We start from the raw sequence: 14,676 nt of genomic DNA, 5'->3' as shown, positions 1-14,676 counted from the left end.
CATAAGGGGTTCACCCAAGCCAACGCCTCCCCCTCTAGATGGGAGATTATAAAGGCCACCTTAGCACGATCCGTGGGGTACTGTTGGGGTAACAGATCGAAGTGCAATCTGCATTGATTTAAAAATCCCCTACACAATTTTGGGTCCCCACAGTACCTGGGCGGTTTACCGAGACGGGGAGGAGGACAAGAGACGGCGTCCCGGGCTTGGGAGGAAGCGGCCGCAGAGGACTGCAAAGAAAGCAGCCGATCATCCACGGACGCCATATACCCCAAAATGTGAGACTGAGCATCGCGCTGTTGTGCGAGCTCCTGCTGGAGACTGACTAAGAGGGGTGCGTGCGCTGGGTCTGCGGTTTGGAGAGCGGAGAGCCGGGAGTCCATGGACTTCATGAACGACATGATACGGGTCTGATTCTCTCTAAGGAAGAGCAGTTCCTTTTGAGTGGCAGCCGCGGCACCGGCGGGGTCCATGGCCTGATTATACTGTAATATTGTGGGAACACTACGTAGAGAGTGGACCCTCTGGGTCACGGATCCGGAGCCCCTGGGCCGAGCACGCCAGGTGAAGACCGACCCCTGTACAGGGATCGTTAGGGGCAGGACCACAGAGGACGGAGGCGCGACAGCCGGAACCAAGAGGGACGGCTCCACGGACAAAAGGACTGGGAAGGTGACGGAGCGAATAACGAGCAAGGGCCAGTGGCACAGGGGAGGAACACTACGGGAGAGAGACAAGTGGAAGACCTAGGCGGACTGGAGACAGAGAACGGCACAGGGAATGGAAGGAAAACAGCGACCAGGCAGGCTGGGTGGGAAGGGAGACACGAGACTGAGGACGACAGGGAGAAACAGGCAGAGAGAGGTTAAACTACAGGTAAACTGTAGAGGCCAGAAGGTGCAGAGAAACTACACAATCATCAGGCGTCCTCCTGACAGCGAGGACGCCTGAAATACAGCACACCCCCGGAAGTGCGTCCCCTGGACCCGCCCCTCAGCGCCGCCCACCGCTGGAGAGAGGGCGTGGGAGGTGGCGTGCGCGAACCAGGGGGCGGGAGCCAGGAGCCGCCGTGAGGCCGAGAGGACGGCGGGCGCGTGACCGGACGGGAGCGCGCAGGTGAGGGAACGCTGCGGCGCGCGCCGCAGCAGCAGGGGCATCGGCGGGCATACCCGCCGATGTCACAGATATATTGAAAAGATAACTCACCTGCAGCATGTAGACGTTGGTGCTTGCGCTGCAGCATGAGCACATGTGTAATGTGCATTTACTTTTTTTATTTGATGCTATAAATTGATAAAAACAATATAATCTGTTTCAAAATGGTGCCGCCGTGCCTGTGCACTAGCAGCTAGCACCGACACCATTTTGCTAAAGGAAAAAAAATTGTCTCCACCAAGATAGCGCCGGCGGCGCCTGCACAGTAGCATCTATCGGATCGTTGGATAAGGCATTTTTATTCTTCGGGTCAGTACGATTACAGTGATACCTCATTTATATTTTTTTTATGTTTTGGTGCTATTATACAATAAAACTATTTTAGAGAAAAAAAATAGTTATTTTGCATCGCTTTATTCTGAGAGCTATAACTTTTTTGTTTTTCTGTTGATAGAGCTGTGTGGTGGCTTGTTTTTTGCGGGACAAGATAACATTTTCAGCGGTACCATGTTTATTTATATCCGTCTTTTTGATTGCGTTTTATTCCACTTTTTTGTTCGGCGGTATGATGATAAAGCATTGTTTTTTGCCTTGTTTTTATTTTTATGGTGTTCACTAAAGTGGCTAGTGGGACGGGTTTATAGGTAGGGTTGTTGTGGACGCGGCAATACCAAATATGTGTACTTTTACTGTTTGTTTGTTTTTTTCATTCAAATATATATTTAGAGATGCAATATCTTTTGATTTTTTTATTATTATTTTTGATTTTTAAAAAAAATATTTTTACAATTGTTTTAAAAAATGTTTCTACTTTTTTCTACCTTTTTTACTTTGTCCCACTAGTGGACAATCATTTCTTGCAGGTTGATCGCTTCTACACCATGGAGATGCAGCAGCATCCCCATGCTGTAGAAACTGTCAGCTATGCACTGACAGACAAGCTTGCTCATCATGCACTGGGCATGATCAGCAAGTTTTCTAGGTCTGGTGACCCGGATGTCATCATGACGACATCGAGTCACCATGACAACGATTGGGACCCCGCATCACGCCTCGGCGTCTCCGATCCAAAGGCAGAGGGACTGTAAGCCCTCTGCTGTCTCCCAGAATGCTGCGATCTTGTTCGATTGTGACCACTCTTAGCACTTAGTGCCGGGTGTCAGCTGTCAGAATCAGCTGACACCCGGCAGCAATTGCCTGCACACCCCCATGTGCGCGTGTGATCATGCAAAAACAATTATCCGTCCATGGTCAATAGGCCTAGGGCACATGGATGGATTATTACATCTGATGTCAGAAAGGGGTTAATGGAAATATAGGGGGCTTCCACATTACTGGTAGTACAAAGGCTCCAGAAAAGCAAAATGGCTCCTCATTCTCCTAAAGAAATTCAGCAAATTCTGCACTCCCAAATCCAAATGCCCCTCTCCCTTCTAAGCCTCACAGGATACCTAAACCACATATAGCGTCCACATGTTTGACATTTCTGAAGCAATAAGTTATGGGTGCATGTCTCCAGAAGCACGGGCTGGGCATAATGTACTGGTGACTGCAATGTTCTGGTCACTACAGCGTACTGTTCACTACAATGGCAGTTTGCAATTTTCACTCACCAACATCCACTGCTGCCTGTTTCTGGAAAACACCCATGGAGTCAAAATCGTCACTGCATCTGTAGATAAATTCCCAAAAGGTTATGTGGCGCCCGTGAGGCTTCAGTCGCCACAGAGGTACTGCACCTCCTCCTGAGGTGTGGTGCCCCACCATCCAGGTAACGTGGGAACTCCTAACCATGCTCCAACACCTGCACCCCACACAACACAGTAGTTCAGCAAAGCCACATTGCGGCTCCTTGCTTAGAGAGTAGCAGAGCACCTTTGGTGGTTCCCTGCTTGGAACACGAAACGTGCTGGGAGGCAGGTGGAGTTTAGAATACATAAAGAGCGGGAAGAGTCAGTCAGTCAGTCTGTGAGGGAGAGAGAGAGAGTCACTCGGAGAGGAGTGAGGATCCCTGGAAGAGGGATGAAGGAAGGAGTGCTGCAGCTGCCTCAGTGATCTGAGCCAGCTGGCACAGGAAAGGAAAGAAGGAGAAAGACATTAGACTGAAACCTGACCTTCTAAGAGAGAGAGGGATTAGTATGGATCGAAGGAGTAAAAGGGAACAGAGAGGCCGTGGGTTAGAGGAAGAACCCTGCCTAGAAGTTCTAAGCGCAAGGCCGGGGCCCGGTCCCCGAGGTTGTATGGACACTAATGGTTCTGCAGCAGACACCGGTGGAGTAGTGGGCTGTAAATGCACTACTCCCATCTAAGACTTGGGGCACAACAGCAACTTGGATAGTGAGCCAGGAGTAAGGAGTCCCCGAAGCATGCTACAGCTGTCTGCCGTACAAGTAGAGTTCTTGGGAACATCTGCCGGGAGGCACTCCAATGTAACTCAGTACTAGGAGTACTTCACTTAAAGGCGCTATAGAGGAGATGTTCAGAAAGGTACATGTTGGCGGAGTGTTGGAATGGAGCATCCTATCTTGCCTGGAGGTTGACTGAGCCCAGGACCCAGAGGACACAGCACAGTGGCAGGCATTTGTGTGAACTGCAGACTGTGAGTAAAGCTTTGGAACTACATGCCCTGGTGTCCTCCACTTATTCCCGCATCACTACACCCCGCACTACTACATCTGGACACCGGCCTCTACACTGCCTGTGCCTCTCCTCCATTGCTACATCTACACTGCCCTGGGACTACAGCTCCACCTGTGGGGAGCTTCACCAACTTGGCTGCAACCCACCACCGGTCCCAGAGGATCTGCATGCAGCGTCGGCCTAACACCTCACTTGCCGAACACCACAGGTGGCGTCACGAACTATTCATAAACTTTATTTCATTGTTCATTCGTCCCCCTTTTTTGCCTTGGAGTCCCAGAGCCACGGACCGGGTCACCGCTTCCGTGACAACTCCCATTGAGATCAACGGGCCCAGTACCGAGTACCCCGCTAGGCCCTGGTGGGGCGTTCCATTCTGGCATCACGAACAGGATGACGAGACCTGATGCCATCGCGTTCTGTGTGCCTAAGATTTGCTGGACTTAAAAAACTTTTGAGAATGTGCAGAAGACCCAATTTGATAGACTGTGAATTGAATACTAAAAATGGCCGACAGCCTGGAGAAGAGCGTGATCATATGGGTGGTCCTAAGAAAAGAGCGTGGACTGTCCTGGGCCTCCCCTGTCTAAACTTCTATGCGACAGCAACATGGCCCACCCCCGAGGGGTTCGTATACTGGCTTGGTATGGAGGCTCTGGAATAAGACGCCGCCCCAAGAAGGAGTGGCAGAAGCCAGTGGCGGTAAAGGGGCCGAGGCAGGAAGAAGAACGCCAGAACGCCATGATGGAAAGAGAAAAGAAGTCAGAAGAACGGGGGGAGGAGAAGTCACTCGCCCCCAGGCCGCCCCTGCGGAGGCTACGACCGCTGATACACCCTCTGCAACGCCCGCCACCACCTCACAGCAGATATTGCCATTGGATGAGCCCTGTCCAGAGGAGGTATATGAGGGTTCCGGAGCAGAATGGGGGGCCGGGACCACGTCTCCGTCTGGACCGGGCGCGGTTGCACAGGCCGCCACCGACGGCCCCGGCTGAAACTAGCCTTGCCCCTGCCCGAATCCAGCTGCGATCGATCCCATCAGCAACTCCGGAAGTTGCGGCTGCTGCCGTCCACCACCAGGTACCAGAACCGCAGCTGGGAGCGCCAGATGTGATTACAGCTCCGGGTCTGACCCTGGTTTTAGGAGCGGAAACCACGAATAGGAATGGCCCAATTGACCTCCGCCGGCGACCCCCGACTGCAGTGCCGCTAGCTGAGGTCCCGATGGACACAGAGGAATCGGACTCCGAGGTAGCAGTGTCAACACCGGCTGAGTCACCAACCGCAGCCGCAGTGCCATCGGTGGTAGCAGATATGCCGTCCCCGCAAGCAGTTGATGTTTCTATGGCTCTTTCAATTACTCCGACCAGCCCTTATCTCTCCCTTTGGGAGGCAGAGTACATGCGTTTGGCAAGCAACCAGCAACAAGATGAAGACACCCAAAGCTTCACCCCTGGTAGCGGTTCCAGTCTGGAAATCCCAGGAGGGGACCACAATTAGTCAAAATACTACTTTGAAGTAAATCTCCTAGCCCAGGAGGGTATTTGCACAGTTGTGCCATTGTTTTCTATTTTTGCACCAGTTTCCTATTTTTGGTTATCATGTCCTAGTTTATTTTCCCAGATTTGCCCTGTTTTGTTGGCAGCCTTCACACTTGAACTGTGGAGGTCTTGAACGTTGAATGGTCCAGAACTGTTATTGCATATAGTTTGCACCTCTTTAGGTGCTCTCTCTTGGTTTTACGTAGGACTCTCTTTTTGAAAGAAGATCTACCTCGACATAGGGACATTTCCAGATGCGATGGCCGGACCAGTGTCTATCTTTGCACTTGATAATAATGCTTAATGTTATTCTCTGAATAAGAAGCTAGAGCGTAATAGTGTATAATGAAAGTATTAATGCCAGATTTTATAGAAGTATATTGAGAAAGAGACATAGTGAATGTTTTACAGAATTTTTGAATAAAGATGTTGAGAATGTGAATGCAGAATTGAAAATTACAGGTGACGAACCAGGTATCTACGGTTGTCGTCCTAAGTCTAGGAGAGACAGTGAAAAGTAGAAAATGTGAGAGATAATGGAAAGAGATGTGTTGCTAGAAAATGTGAATTGATATTGACTTTGCTCCTGTAGCATTTTAAATTAGGTAGCATAATTTAAGATTTAGACAGTTAATTTGTTTGTAACATTCAAGAAACTGTGCCTTCTATATTAGGAAGTTTAGTATAAGAAATGTTTATTCAGCATTACCAAAATTTTGTATGTTCCTATATTGTCAACTGTGTTTGCTTTGCAGCCCGCGAATGTGCTGTGTTTAACGGGGGGGAATGTGGCGCCCCTGAGACTTCAGTCGCCACAGAGGTACTGCACCTCCTCCTGAGGTGTGGTGCCCCACCATCAAGGTAACGTGGGAACTCCTAACCACGCTCCAACACCTGCACCCAACACAACACAGTAGTTCAGCAAAGCCACATTGCGGCTCCTTGCTTAGAGAGTAACAGAGCACCTTTGGTGGTTCCCTACTTGGAACACAAAACGTGCTGGGAGGTGGGTGGAGTTTAGAATACATAAAGAGCGGGAAGAGTCAGTCAGTCAGTCAGTCTGTGAGGGAGAGAGAGAGTCACTCGGAGAGGAGTGAGGATCCCTGGAAGAGGGATGAAGGAAGGAGTGCTGCAGCTGCCTCAGTGATCTGAGCCAGCTGGCACAGGAAAGGAAAGAAGGAGAAAGACATTAGACTGAAACCTGACCTTCTAAGAGAGAGAGGGATTAGTACGGAACGAAGGAGTAAAAGGGAACAGAGAGGCCGTGGGTTAGAGGAAGAACCCTGCCTAGAAGTTCTAAACGCAAGGCCGGGGCCCGGTCCCCGAGGTTGTATGGACACTAATGGTTCTGCAGCAGACACCGGTGGAGTAGTGGGCACTAAATGCACTACTCTCATCTAAGACTTGGGGCACAACAGCAACTTGGATACTGAGCCGGGACTCAGGAGTAAGGAGTCCCCGAAGCAGGCTACAGCTGTCTGCCGTACAAGTAGAGTTCTTGGGAACATCTGTCGCGAGGCACTCCAGTGTAACTCAGTACTAGGAGTACTTCACTTAAAGACGCTATAGAGGAGACGTTCAGAAAGGTACATGCTGGCGGAGTGTTGGAACGGAGCATCCTATCTTGCCTGGAGGTTGACTGAGCCCAGGACCCGGAGGACACAGCACAGAGGCAGGCATTTGTGTGAACTGCAGACTGTGAGTAAAGCTTTGGAACTACATGCCCTGGTGTCCTCCACTTATTCCCGCATCACTACACCCCGCACTACTACATCTGGGCACCAGCCTCTACACCGCATGTGCCTCTCCTCCATTGCTACATCTACACTGCCCTGGGACTACAGCGCCACCTGTGGGGAGCTTAGCCATCTTGGCTGCAACCCACCACCGGTCCCAGAGGATCTGCATGCAGCGTCGGCCTAACACCTCACTTGCCGAACACCACAGGTGGCGTCACAAACAATTCATAAACTTTATTTCATTGTTCATTCGTCTCCCTTTTTTGCCATGGAGCCCCAGGGCCACGGACCGGGTCACCGCTTCCGTGACAACTCCCATTGAGATCAACGGGCCCGGTACCGAGTACCCCGCTAGGCCCTGGTGGGGCGCTCCATTCATAATTTCCAAAATGGGGTCACTTGAGGGGGGATTCTGCTTTTCTAGCACTTAGAGGCTCCTTATATGGAATCTGCAAACTAGTCTAGGAAAATCTGCTCTCCAGGATATAGCGCTCCGTCCCTCCTGAGTCTCTCCGTATGGCAAAGCAGTACTGTACAGCCACATATAGGGTATTTCTACAATCAGCAGAAATTGTAAGACAAATTCTGATGACATTTTTACCCATTTCCCAGTGTGAAAATGTAAAACTTGGGGCTAACACACAGTCTTGATGGTAAAAATGTAAATTATTTTTTCTTCACTGCCCAATGATATAAAAGTCTGTGACACACCTGTGGTATCAATATAATCACGGCAATCCTAGATGAATTCATTGAGAGGTTTAATTGGTAAAATGAGGTCACTTATGGGGGGTTCTGCTGTTCTGGCACTTCAGGGGCTCTGCTAATGTAACACGGCACCCTCAAAAAAGTGTAGCAAAATCTGCACTGTAATTTGGCATTTCTTCCCTTATGAGCTTTGCACTGTGTCTCAAAAGTAGTTTTCAACCACATACAGGGTAGCTGTGAACGCAGGAGAAATTGCACAACAAACTTTGGGGTCAATTTTCTCCTTTTGTACTTGTGAAAATGGAGCTTCCGCCAGGGTCGGGGGGATACTCGGTACCAGGCCGGTCTTTTCAGCGAATGTGTGCAGATTTGGCTGCAGCACGTGCAGATACTGCAGCCTCTGGTTAGCTAGCTGAGTCCTCAGTTTTTCCACTAGACTGAGGCCAGTCCCCTAACTGCGACCTGGTCCCTCCACCCGACCACAGTCAGCGTGGATACGGGCCCCACGGGTGGATTTCTCACTACCTGTGCCCCTGGGACCCCTTCTTCCTCTCTTCCACTGAAGCTTATCTTTCTGTTCTTCTGTCTTTCCTTTCTCTCTTTCCGTTATCTATGCTGGTCCATGGCTGAACTCCTCACTGCTCAAGTCCCCAGCATCAACTGAACACTTTCTCTCTAACTGTCACTTCCTTCAGCTCTCTCTGCTGCTTTCTCCACCCACACCCTCTGCCTAATCCCTCCCTGCGCCTGAGCGGTCTGGTGTTGGATGAAAGTGTCTGGGTTCTGGGTAGTGCCCCCTTCTTACCTGAGAGCAGAGTACCACACCTCTGGTTGAGGTGCAGTACCTCTGTGGTGACAGAACCTTCAGGGGTGCCACATACCCCCTCAATTAAACACGGCACGTCCTCGGGCTGGATCAAAGCAAAACAATGTTACCAACATGCAAAAATTTTGGTAATACATTACAATGGGATAACAGCTAGAACATGTCAGATAAGTAACTCTTCCCTTTATGGGAGGCATTTTACTTGAACGTTACATATAACTACTACATAAATACAACTTTAATAAAATTATTACCTATTTAACTTTACCATCATAAATTATCAAAAATATGAAATATAGCTCTTTTGTCATTAGAAATTATCTGCACATAGAATATAACTATACTATCAATAAAACTTTTCTATAAGGTGCCACAAAGTTCAGTAACATTATTTTACCATCTGTAAATATGAAAAAAACTTTATCTATCTAGCGCAATAGAGTTCAGTGTATCCCCACACTGGGGTAGTCTCTTTCTTTTTCTTAATTGCAATATGGGGGAACCCGTCTCAAACCTCCAATGTCAGCCCTGGGATTGGCTACAGGGCATAGTTGGTCACCTTTTTGGACCACGTCTTCGGCCACGCCAGACAGTTTTAGTTCTTTGATCAAGTGCAAAAGATAAAGTGCCATCTCCACACTCCACTCTAGAGGTTTTGTGTAAAACCAATAAGGAGCACCTTAAGAAGTGCTAACTATTTACAATTAAGTTCTGATCACTCATTGTCCATGATCACATTGTCTCTTTATTAACTTTAAGGAACAAACCTAACCAGGTTAATTTAACTATTAAACTATTTACATTAACTTCCTGCTACTGTATTTATTTTCTTTTCCAGGGCAGCCGGGGCGTAAGTTCAGGCTGCAGCTGAACCGCCAGTAGGTTCCCAATGTCTGCCATCCGGTCCCAGGCTATATGCTACTACCTGGCTGGGTTTTAAGTTTGACAGGGTTTTAGGGGTCCCACCAGGGTCTCCTCCACTACCGGGGCAATGTCCGTACCTGCTCCTCTGGTACCGGCCTTCTCCTCCTTCATCTCTGGGGATGAGGATGCTCGTTGCAAGGCCATTCTCTGCCCAGTCACCCTTTCTAGCAGGGCCGCTTTCCACTCTGACACAGCGGTGACTTGCAATTTCAGGAGCTGGCGGCTCATCTCCTCCACCTGAGCTCTAAGAAATTCCAGATCTATGGCGGTCGGCTGGTCCGGGTCCTCATCCTGTTGGCTGGGGGAGTCCTCTGCTGCCACCCCACGCTCCGGGTCACCTCCACTCGCCATCTTGTTTTCCGGGTTCCTAGCAGCACCCGAGCGTTGTTCCCGCTCTCTCCTTCAAGGGCGGACCTTCTTCCGCTTTCTGTTCCCGCCATCCCAGATCAGGAGGCGGATCTCTTTGGCTGACAGACATGTTCTCATTGTATAGAAGTATCTGCAGTGGGCGGCCATGATTTTTCACGCCCTGCAGTCAGATTCCACCCACGACGACACACCTTTCTCTTCCTGCGCGCCGTGGGTCTCAGTCATGGCAGCAATTTCACAGTTCACTAAAGTCTCTGGCACACAGGACCCAGCAATGCAGGGGTACGTATCCTGTTTGTGACGCCAAAATGGAGCACCCACCAGGGCCGGGGGATATTCGGTACTGGGTCGGTTCTTAAGGGGATGTGTCACGGGAGCAGTGACCCAGTCCGTGGCCTTGGGCATCCAATGAAAATGATCATAAAAGGGGAATAAGGTTTATAAGAGATAGTTTGTGACGCCACCTGTGGTACTCGGCAATATAGGTGTTAGCCGACGGTTCTTAAAGAGACTGCTGGGGCTGATGGTGATGCAGCAGAGTTGATACAGCTCTCCGCAGGTAGAGCTTAGTCCCAGGGTAGCTATAGGTGTAAATGATGATGATGGTGGTTGTGGTGCAAGGCAGGTGATGCAGCAAATAATCTAAGGACATAGCGGAGTGCAGTCTTCACACTTTTTACTCACAGTTTGATGTTACAATCCCCAGCCGTGATGTTGTGTCCTCCGGGTCAGTGGTACAGCCAGCTCTCAGGTAGTTTGGGGTACACTGGGGCAGAACCCCCTTCAGATGTTCCTTTCCTGGCCGTATCACTGCACTGGCTCCCTCCTCTCCTGCCCTGCACCTGTCACACAGTGCCCCAAGCCAGAAGCCTTGGATCTTGTCGGGCGATGTGCTCTAGGTCCCCCAGATCCTATACGGCTGCCTTTTCAGCGAATGTCTGCAGATTTGGCTGTAGCACATGCAGATACTGCAGCCTCTGGTTAGCTAGCTGAGTTCTCAGTTTCTCCACTAGACTGGGGCCAGTCCCTTAACTGCGACCTGGTCCCTCCACCCGACTACGGTCAGCGTGGATACGGGCCCCTAGGACCCCTTCTTCCTCTCTTACACTGAAGCTTATCTTTCTGTTCTTCTGTCTTTCCTTTCTCTCTTTCCGCTGTCTGCTGGTCCATGGCTGATCTCCTCACTGCTCTAGTCCCCATCACCAACTGAACACTTTCCCTCTAACTGTCACTTCCTTAATCTCTCTCTGCTGCGTTCTCCACCCACACCCTCTGCCTAATCCCTCCCTGTGTCTGAGAGGTCTGGTGTTGGATGCAAGTGTCTGGGATCTAGGTAGTGCCCCCTCCTTACCTGAGAGTGGAATATCACACCTCTGGTTGAGGTACAGTACCTCTGTGGCGACTGAACCCTCTGGGGCACCACAAAAATACAAAATTTGTAGCTAAAATAGATTTTTGTTGGGAAAAATTTGATTTTTTTATTTTCACGACTTAACATTATAAACTTCTGTGAAGCACCTGGGGGTTCAAAGTGCTCAATACATATATAGATAAGGTCCCAAAGGGGTCTAGTTTCTAAAATGGGGTCACTTGTGGGGGGTTTACCCTGTTTAGGCACATCAGGGGCTCTCCAAATGCGACATGGCATCTGCTAATTATTCTGGAAATTTTACACTCAAAAAGTCAAATGGCGCTCCTTCCCTTCCAAGCTCTGCCGTGTGCCCAAACAGTAGTATTCCCCACATATTGGGTATCGGTGTACTCAGGAGAAATTACACAACAAATTGTATGGAGCAATTTCTCCTATTACCCTTATGGAAATGCAAAATATGGAGCTAAAAAAAATGTATTTTGGAAAAATGTGATTTTTTTTTTATTTCCACGGCTCTATGTTATAAACTTCTGTGAAGCACCTGGTGGTTCAAGGTGCTCAATACACATCTAGATAAGTTTCCTAAGTGGTCTAGTTTCCAAAATGGTGCCACTTGTTGGAGGGTTTCCACTGTTTAGGCACATCAGGGGCTTTCCAAACGCGACATGACGACTGCTAATTTTACATTCAAAAAGTGAAATGGCACTCATTCCCTTTCAAGCACTGCCATGTATGCCCAAGCAGAAGATTTCCCCCACATATCAGCATGCTCAGGAGAAATTACGCAACAAAATGTATCATCCATTTTTTCCTGTTACCCTTGTGAAAGTAAAACAAATTAGGTCTAAAGGAAAATTTTTGTGAAAGAGAAATGTTTATTTTTTTTCTTCCACATTCCAAAAATTCCTGTGAAGCACCTGAAGGGTTAATAAACTTCTTGAATATGGTTTTAAGTACCTTGAGGGGTGCAATTTTTAGAATGCTGTCATTTGGGGTATTTCCTGTCATATAGGCCTCTCAAAGTCACTTCAAATGTGAGGTGGTCCCTAAAAAAATGGTTTTGCAAATTTTGTTGTAAAAATGAGAAATCGCTGGTCAACTTTTAACCCTTATAACTTCCTAAGAAAAAAAAAATTATGTTTCAAAAATTGTGCTTATGTAAAGTAGGCATGTGGGAAATGTTATTTATTAACTATTTTGTGTGATATGATTCTCTGATTTAAGGGCATAAAAATTAAAAGTTTGAAAATTGCAAAATTTTCAAAATTTTTGCCAAATTTCCATTTTTTAAACAAATAAACACAAGTCATATCAAAGAAATTTTACCACATAAAGAACAATATGTCACAAGAAAACAATCTCATAACTACCGGGATCCGTTGAAGTGTTCTAGAGTTATGACCTCATAAAATGACAGTAGTCGGAATAGTAAAAATTGGCCTGGTCAGGAAGGTGAAAAGAAGCTTCAGGGCGAAGGGGTTAAAGAAAAATGAAAATACACTGCTTTCCACTCCTATGGGTGTGGAATGCAGTGAATATTCAATTCTCTTTAGTAGCGTGCAGATGTGTTAGCTGCAGCAGCCGGCTCCTGCCTCCTGTGACCCGCTGCCACTCCCCCACCTCCCCACCACAGCCAGAGCATGTATATCTGGACTATAAGATGCCCCCCTCATTTTCCTCCACATTTTTGGAGGGAAAACGTGTACCTTATAGTTGCAAATATTTAAAGGGAAACTGTCAGCAGGACTGTGCCGAGTAACCTACAGACAGTGTCAGGTTGGCGCCGTTATACTGATACCTGGGTGATGAAATCCGTCTTGTGTTTTGTTATTTAATCTTTATTTGTAGTTTTCAGTTAATGAGATTCTCGTGCTTCGGGACGGCCTGTGGGGGGTCTGCATGTGGTGCTCTGCTTACATATTCATCTGTATGGCTTATGACAGGTCATTGATTCCTCAGTGACCTGTCCCCTTGTTTCCATACTGTATATTATATGTACTGAAAAAAATCATTCAGCAGGTAGGCGCCGGCGGCTGCGCTTGCGCTGCAGCATGATCGCATCTATAATGTGTATTAAATTGATTTATTTAGTCATACACATTTATTCTGTCTATCCAATAGATGCTATTGTGCAGTCGTGGCTGGTGCCATTTTGAAAAAGATTTTTTAGTTTTCAGAATAAATGTATATGACTAAATAAAAAAATTTAATGTTCCTTTTAACTGCTAGTTTTTGGGAAAAAATATTATTTTTAATCTTATTTAAAGGCTATGCTAACTTTGTCAATAATGTTCATGCTATGTTCAATTTCTGATCTTGATCGCAGATTATTGATTCTATAATGGCTCTATTCCGAGTGGATTTTAGTGGGCGTGGAGAGTTGGCTGAAAGACAGCAGAAACTAGCTCAGATGTTGTCTAGGCTTCAGAAGATTTCAGAAGGTGGGAGTTTCCGAAATTACTAACAATATATTATTTTGTTATTTTAAAATACAGCAATCTCTTCAACAAGCATGTTGCCAAATGCTGTGTGCATTTGTGTACAGGATTTAGAAGCAAATCCTCATACAAATTGTATTATTGCTATAGTTGATATACAGTGGGTACGGAAAGTATTCAGACACCTTTAAATTTTTCACTCTTTGTTTCATTGCAGCTATTTGATAAATTCAAAAAAGTTCATTTTTTTTTCTCATTAATGTACACTCTGCTCCCCATCTTGACTAATAAAAAACAGAAATGTAGACATTTTTTGCAAATTTATTAAAAAAGAAAACTGAAGTATCACATTGTCATAAGTAGAGTTGAGCGACTTTTGGTTTTTTAGGGTCGCGTTTCGTTTCGTGAAACCCGACTTTTCCAAAAGTCGGGTCGGGCAAGATCGTCCGATTATAGGGAAAAGTCGGGGTCGTCCCGAAACACGAAACCCAATGTAAGTCAATGGGGAATAAAAGTCGGCAGTGAGAGGAGGACAGGAAACACACCAACAGTGCCCATTTGAATGCCAAAAGCATCAATTCTTCTTACTTAAGCTTGTCAACCTTAATTAACTTCATAATACAAGTTACGCACTGAAAAATGGGGGTTATTTGGCTACAGACTGTGGGGGGGAGGGCTGGCTCCAGGTTTTCATGTGCCCTGGGCGAAAGAGCGCCCCTTTAACACATACCACAACTCATCATGCTCCGAAACGGCAGAGAAATAGCGGTATAGTACAATGAAAAATACTTCACTTTTTACATCTCATGACGAGGCCCATCTATTTCTCCATACAGAATCATTGGTCCCATATAATGTTTGAAACAGTATATGATGAGCTCCACATAATGCTACAGTATATGTTGGTCCCCATGGATGAAGCTCCACTGTCTTATGGGCCCAAATAATGCTCCAAACATAATGG

At 47.3% G+C, this 14,676-nt stretch overlaps 1 protein-coding gene across 1 annotated transcript in view; it reads left to right on the top strand.

Annotated features, from left to right (window-relative positions):
* Nucleotides 1-14,676, top strand: part of DMC1 (DNA meiotic recombinase 1) — a 534,325-nt gene that overhangs the window by 421,899 nt on the left and 97,750 nt on the right. The window contains exon 9 of the mRNA XM_073549424.1: nt 13,601-13,715. Coding sequence (XP_073405525.1) covers nt 13,601-13,715 — 115 coding nt within the window. The remainder of the gene's footprint in view (nt 1-13,600; nt 13,716-14,676) is intronic.

This window comes from Dendrobates tinctorius, unplaced genomic scaffold, assembly GCF_039654945.1.
Source record: "Dendrobates tinctorius isolate UK_male_01 unplaced genomic scaffold, ASM3965494v1 ptg000159l, whole genome shotgun sequence".
Lineage (NCBI taxonomy): Eukaryota > Metazoa > Chordata > Amphibia > Anura > Dendrobatidae > Dendrobates > Dendrobates tinctorius.
The sequence above is the reverse complement of the archived record's forward strand: the minus strand, read 5'-3'. Positions and strand labels throughout refer to the sequence as shown.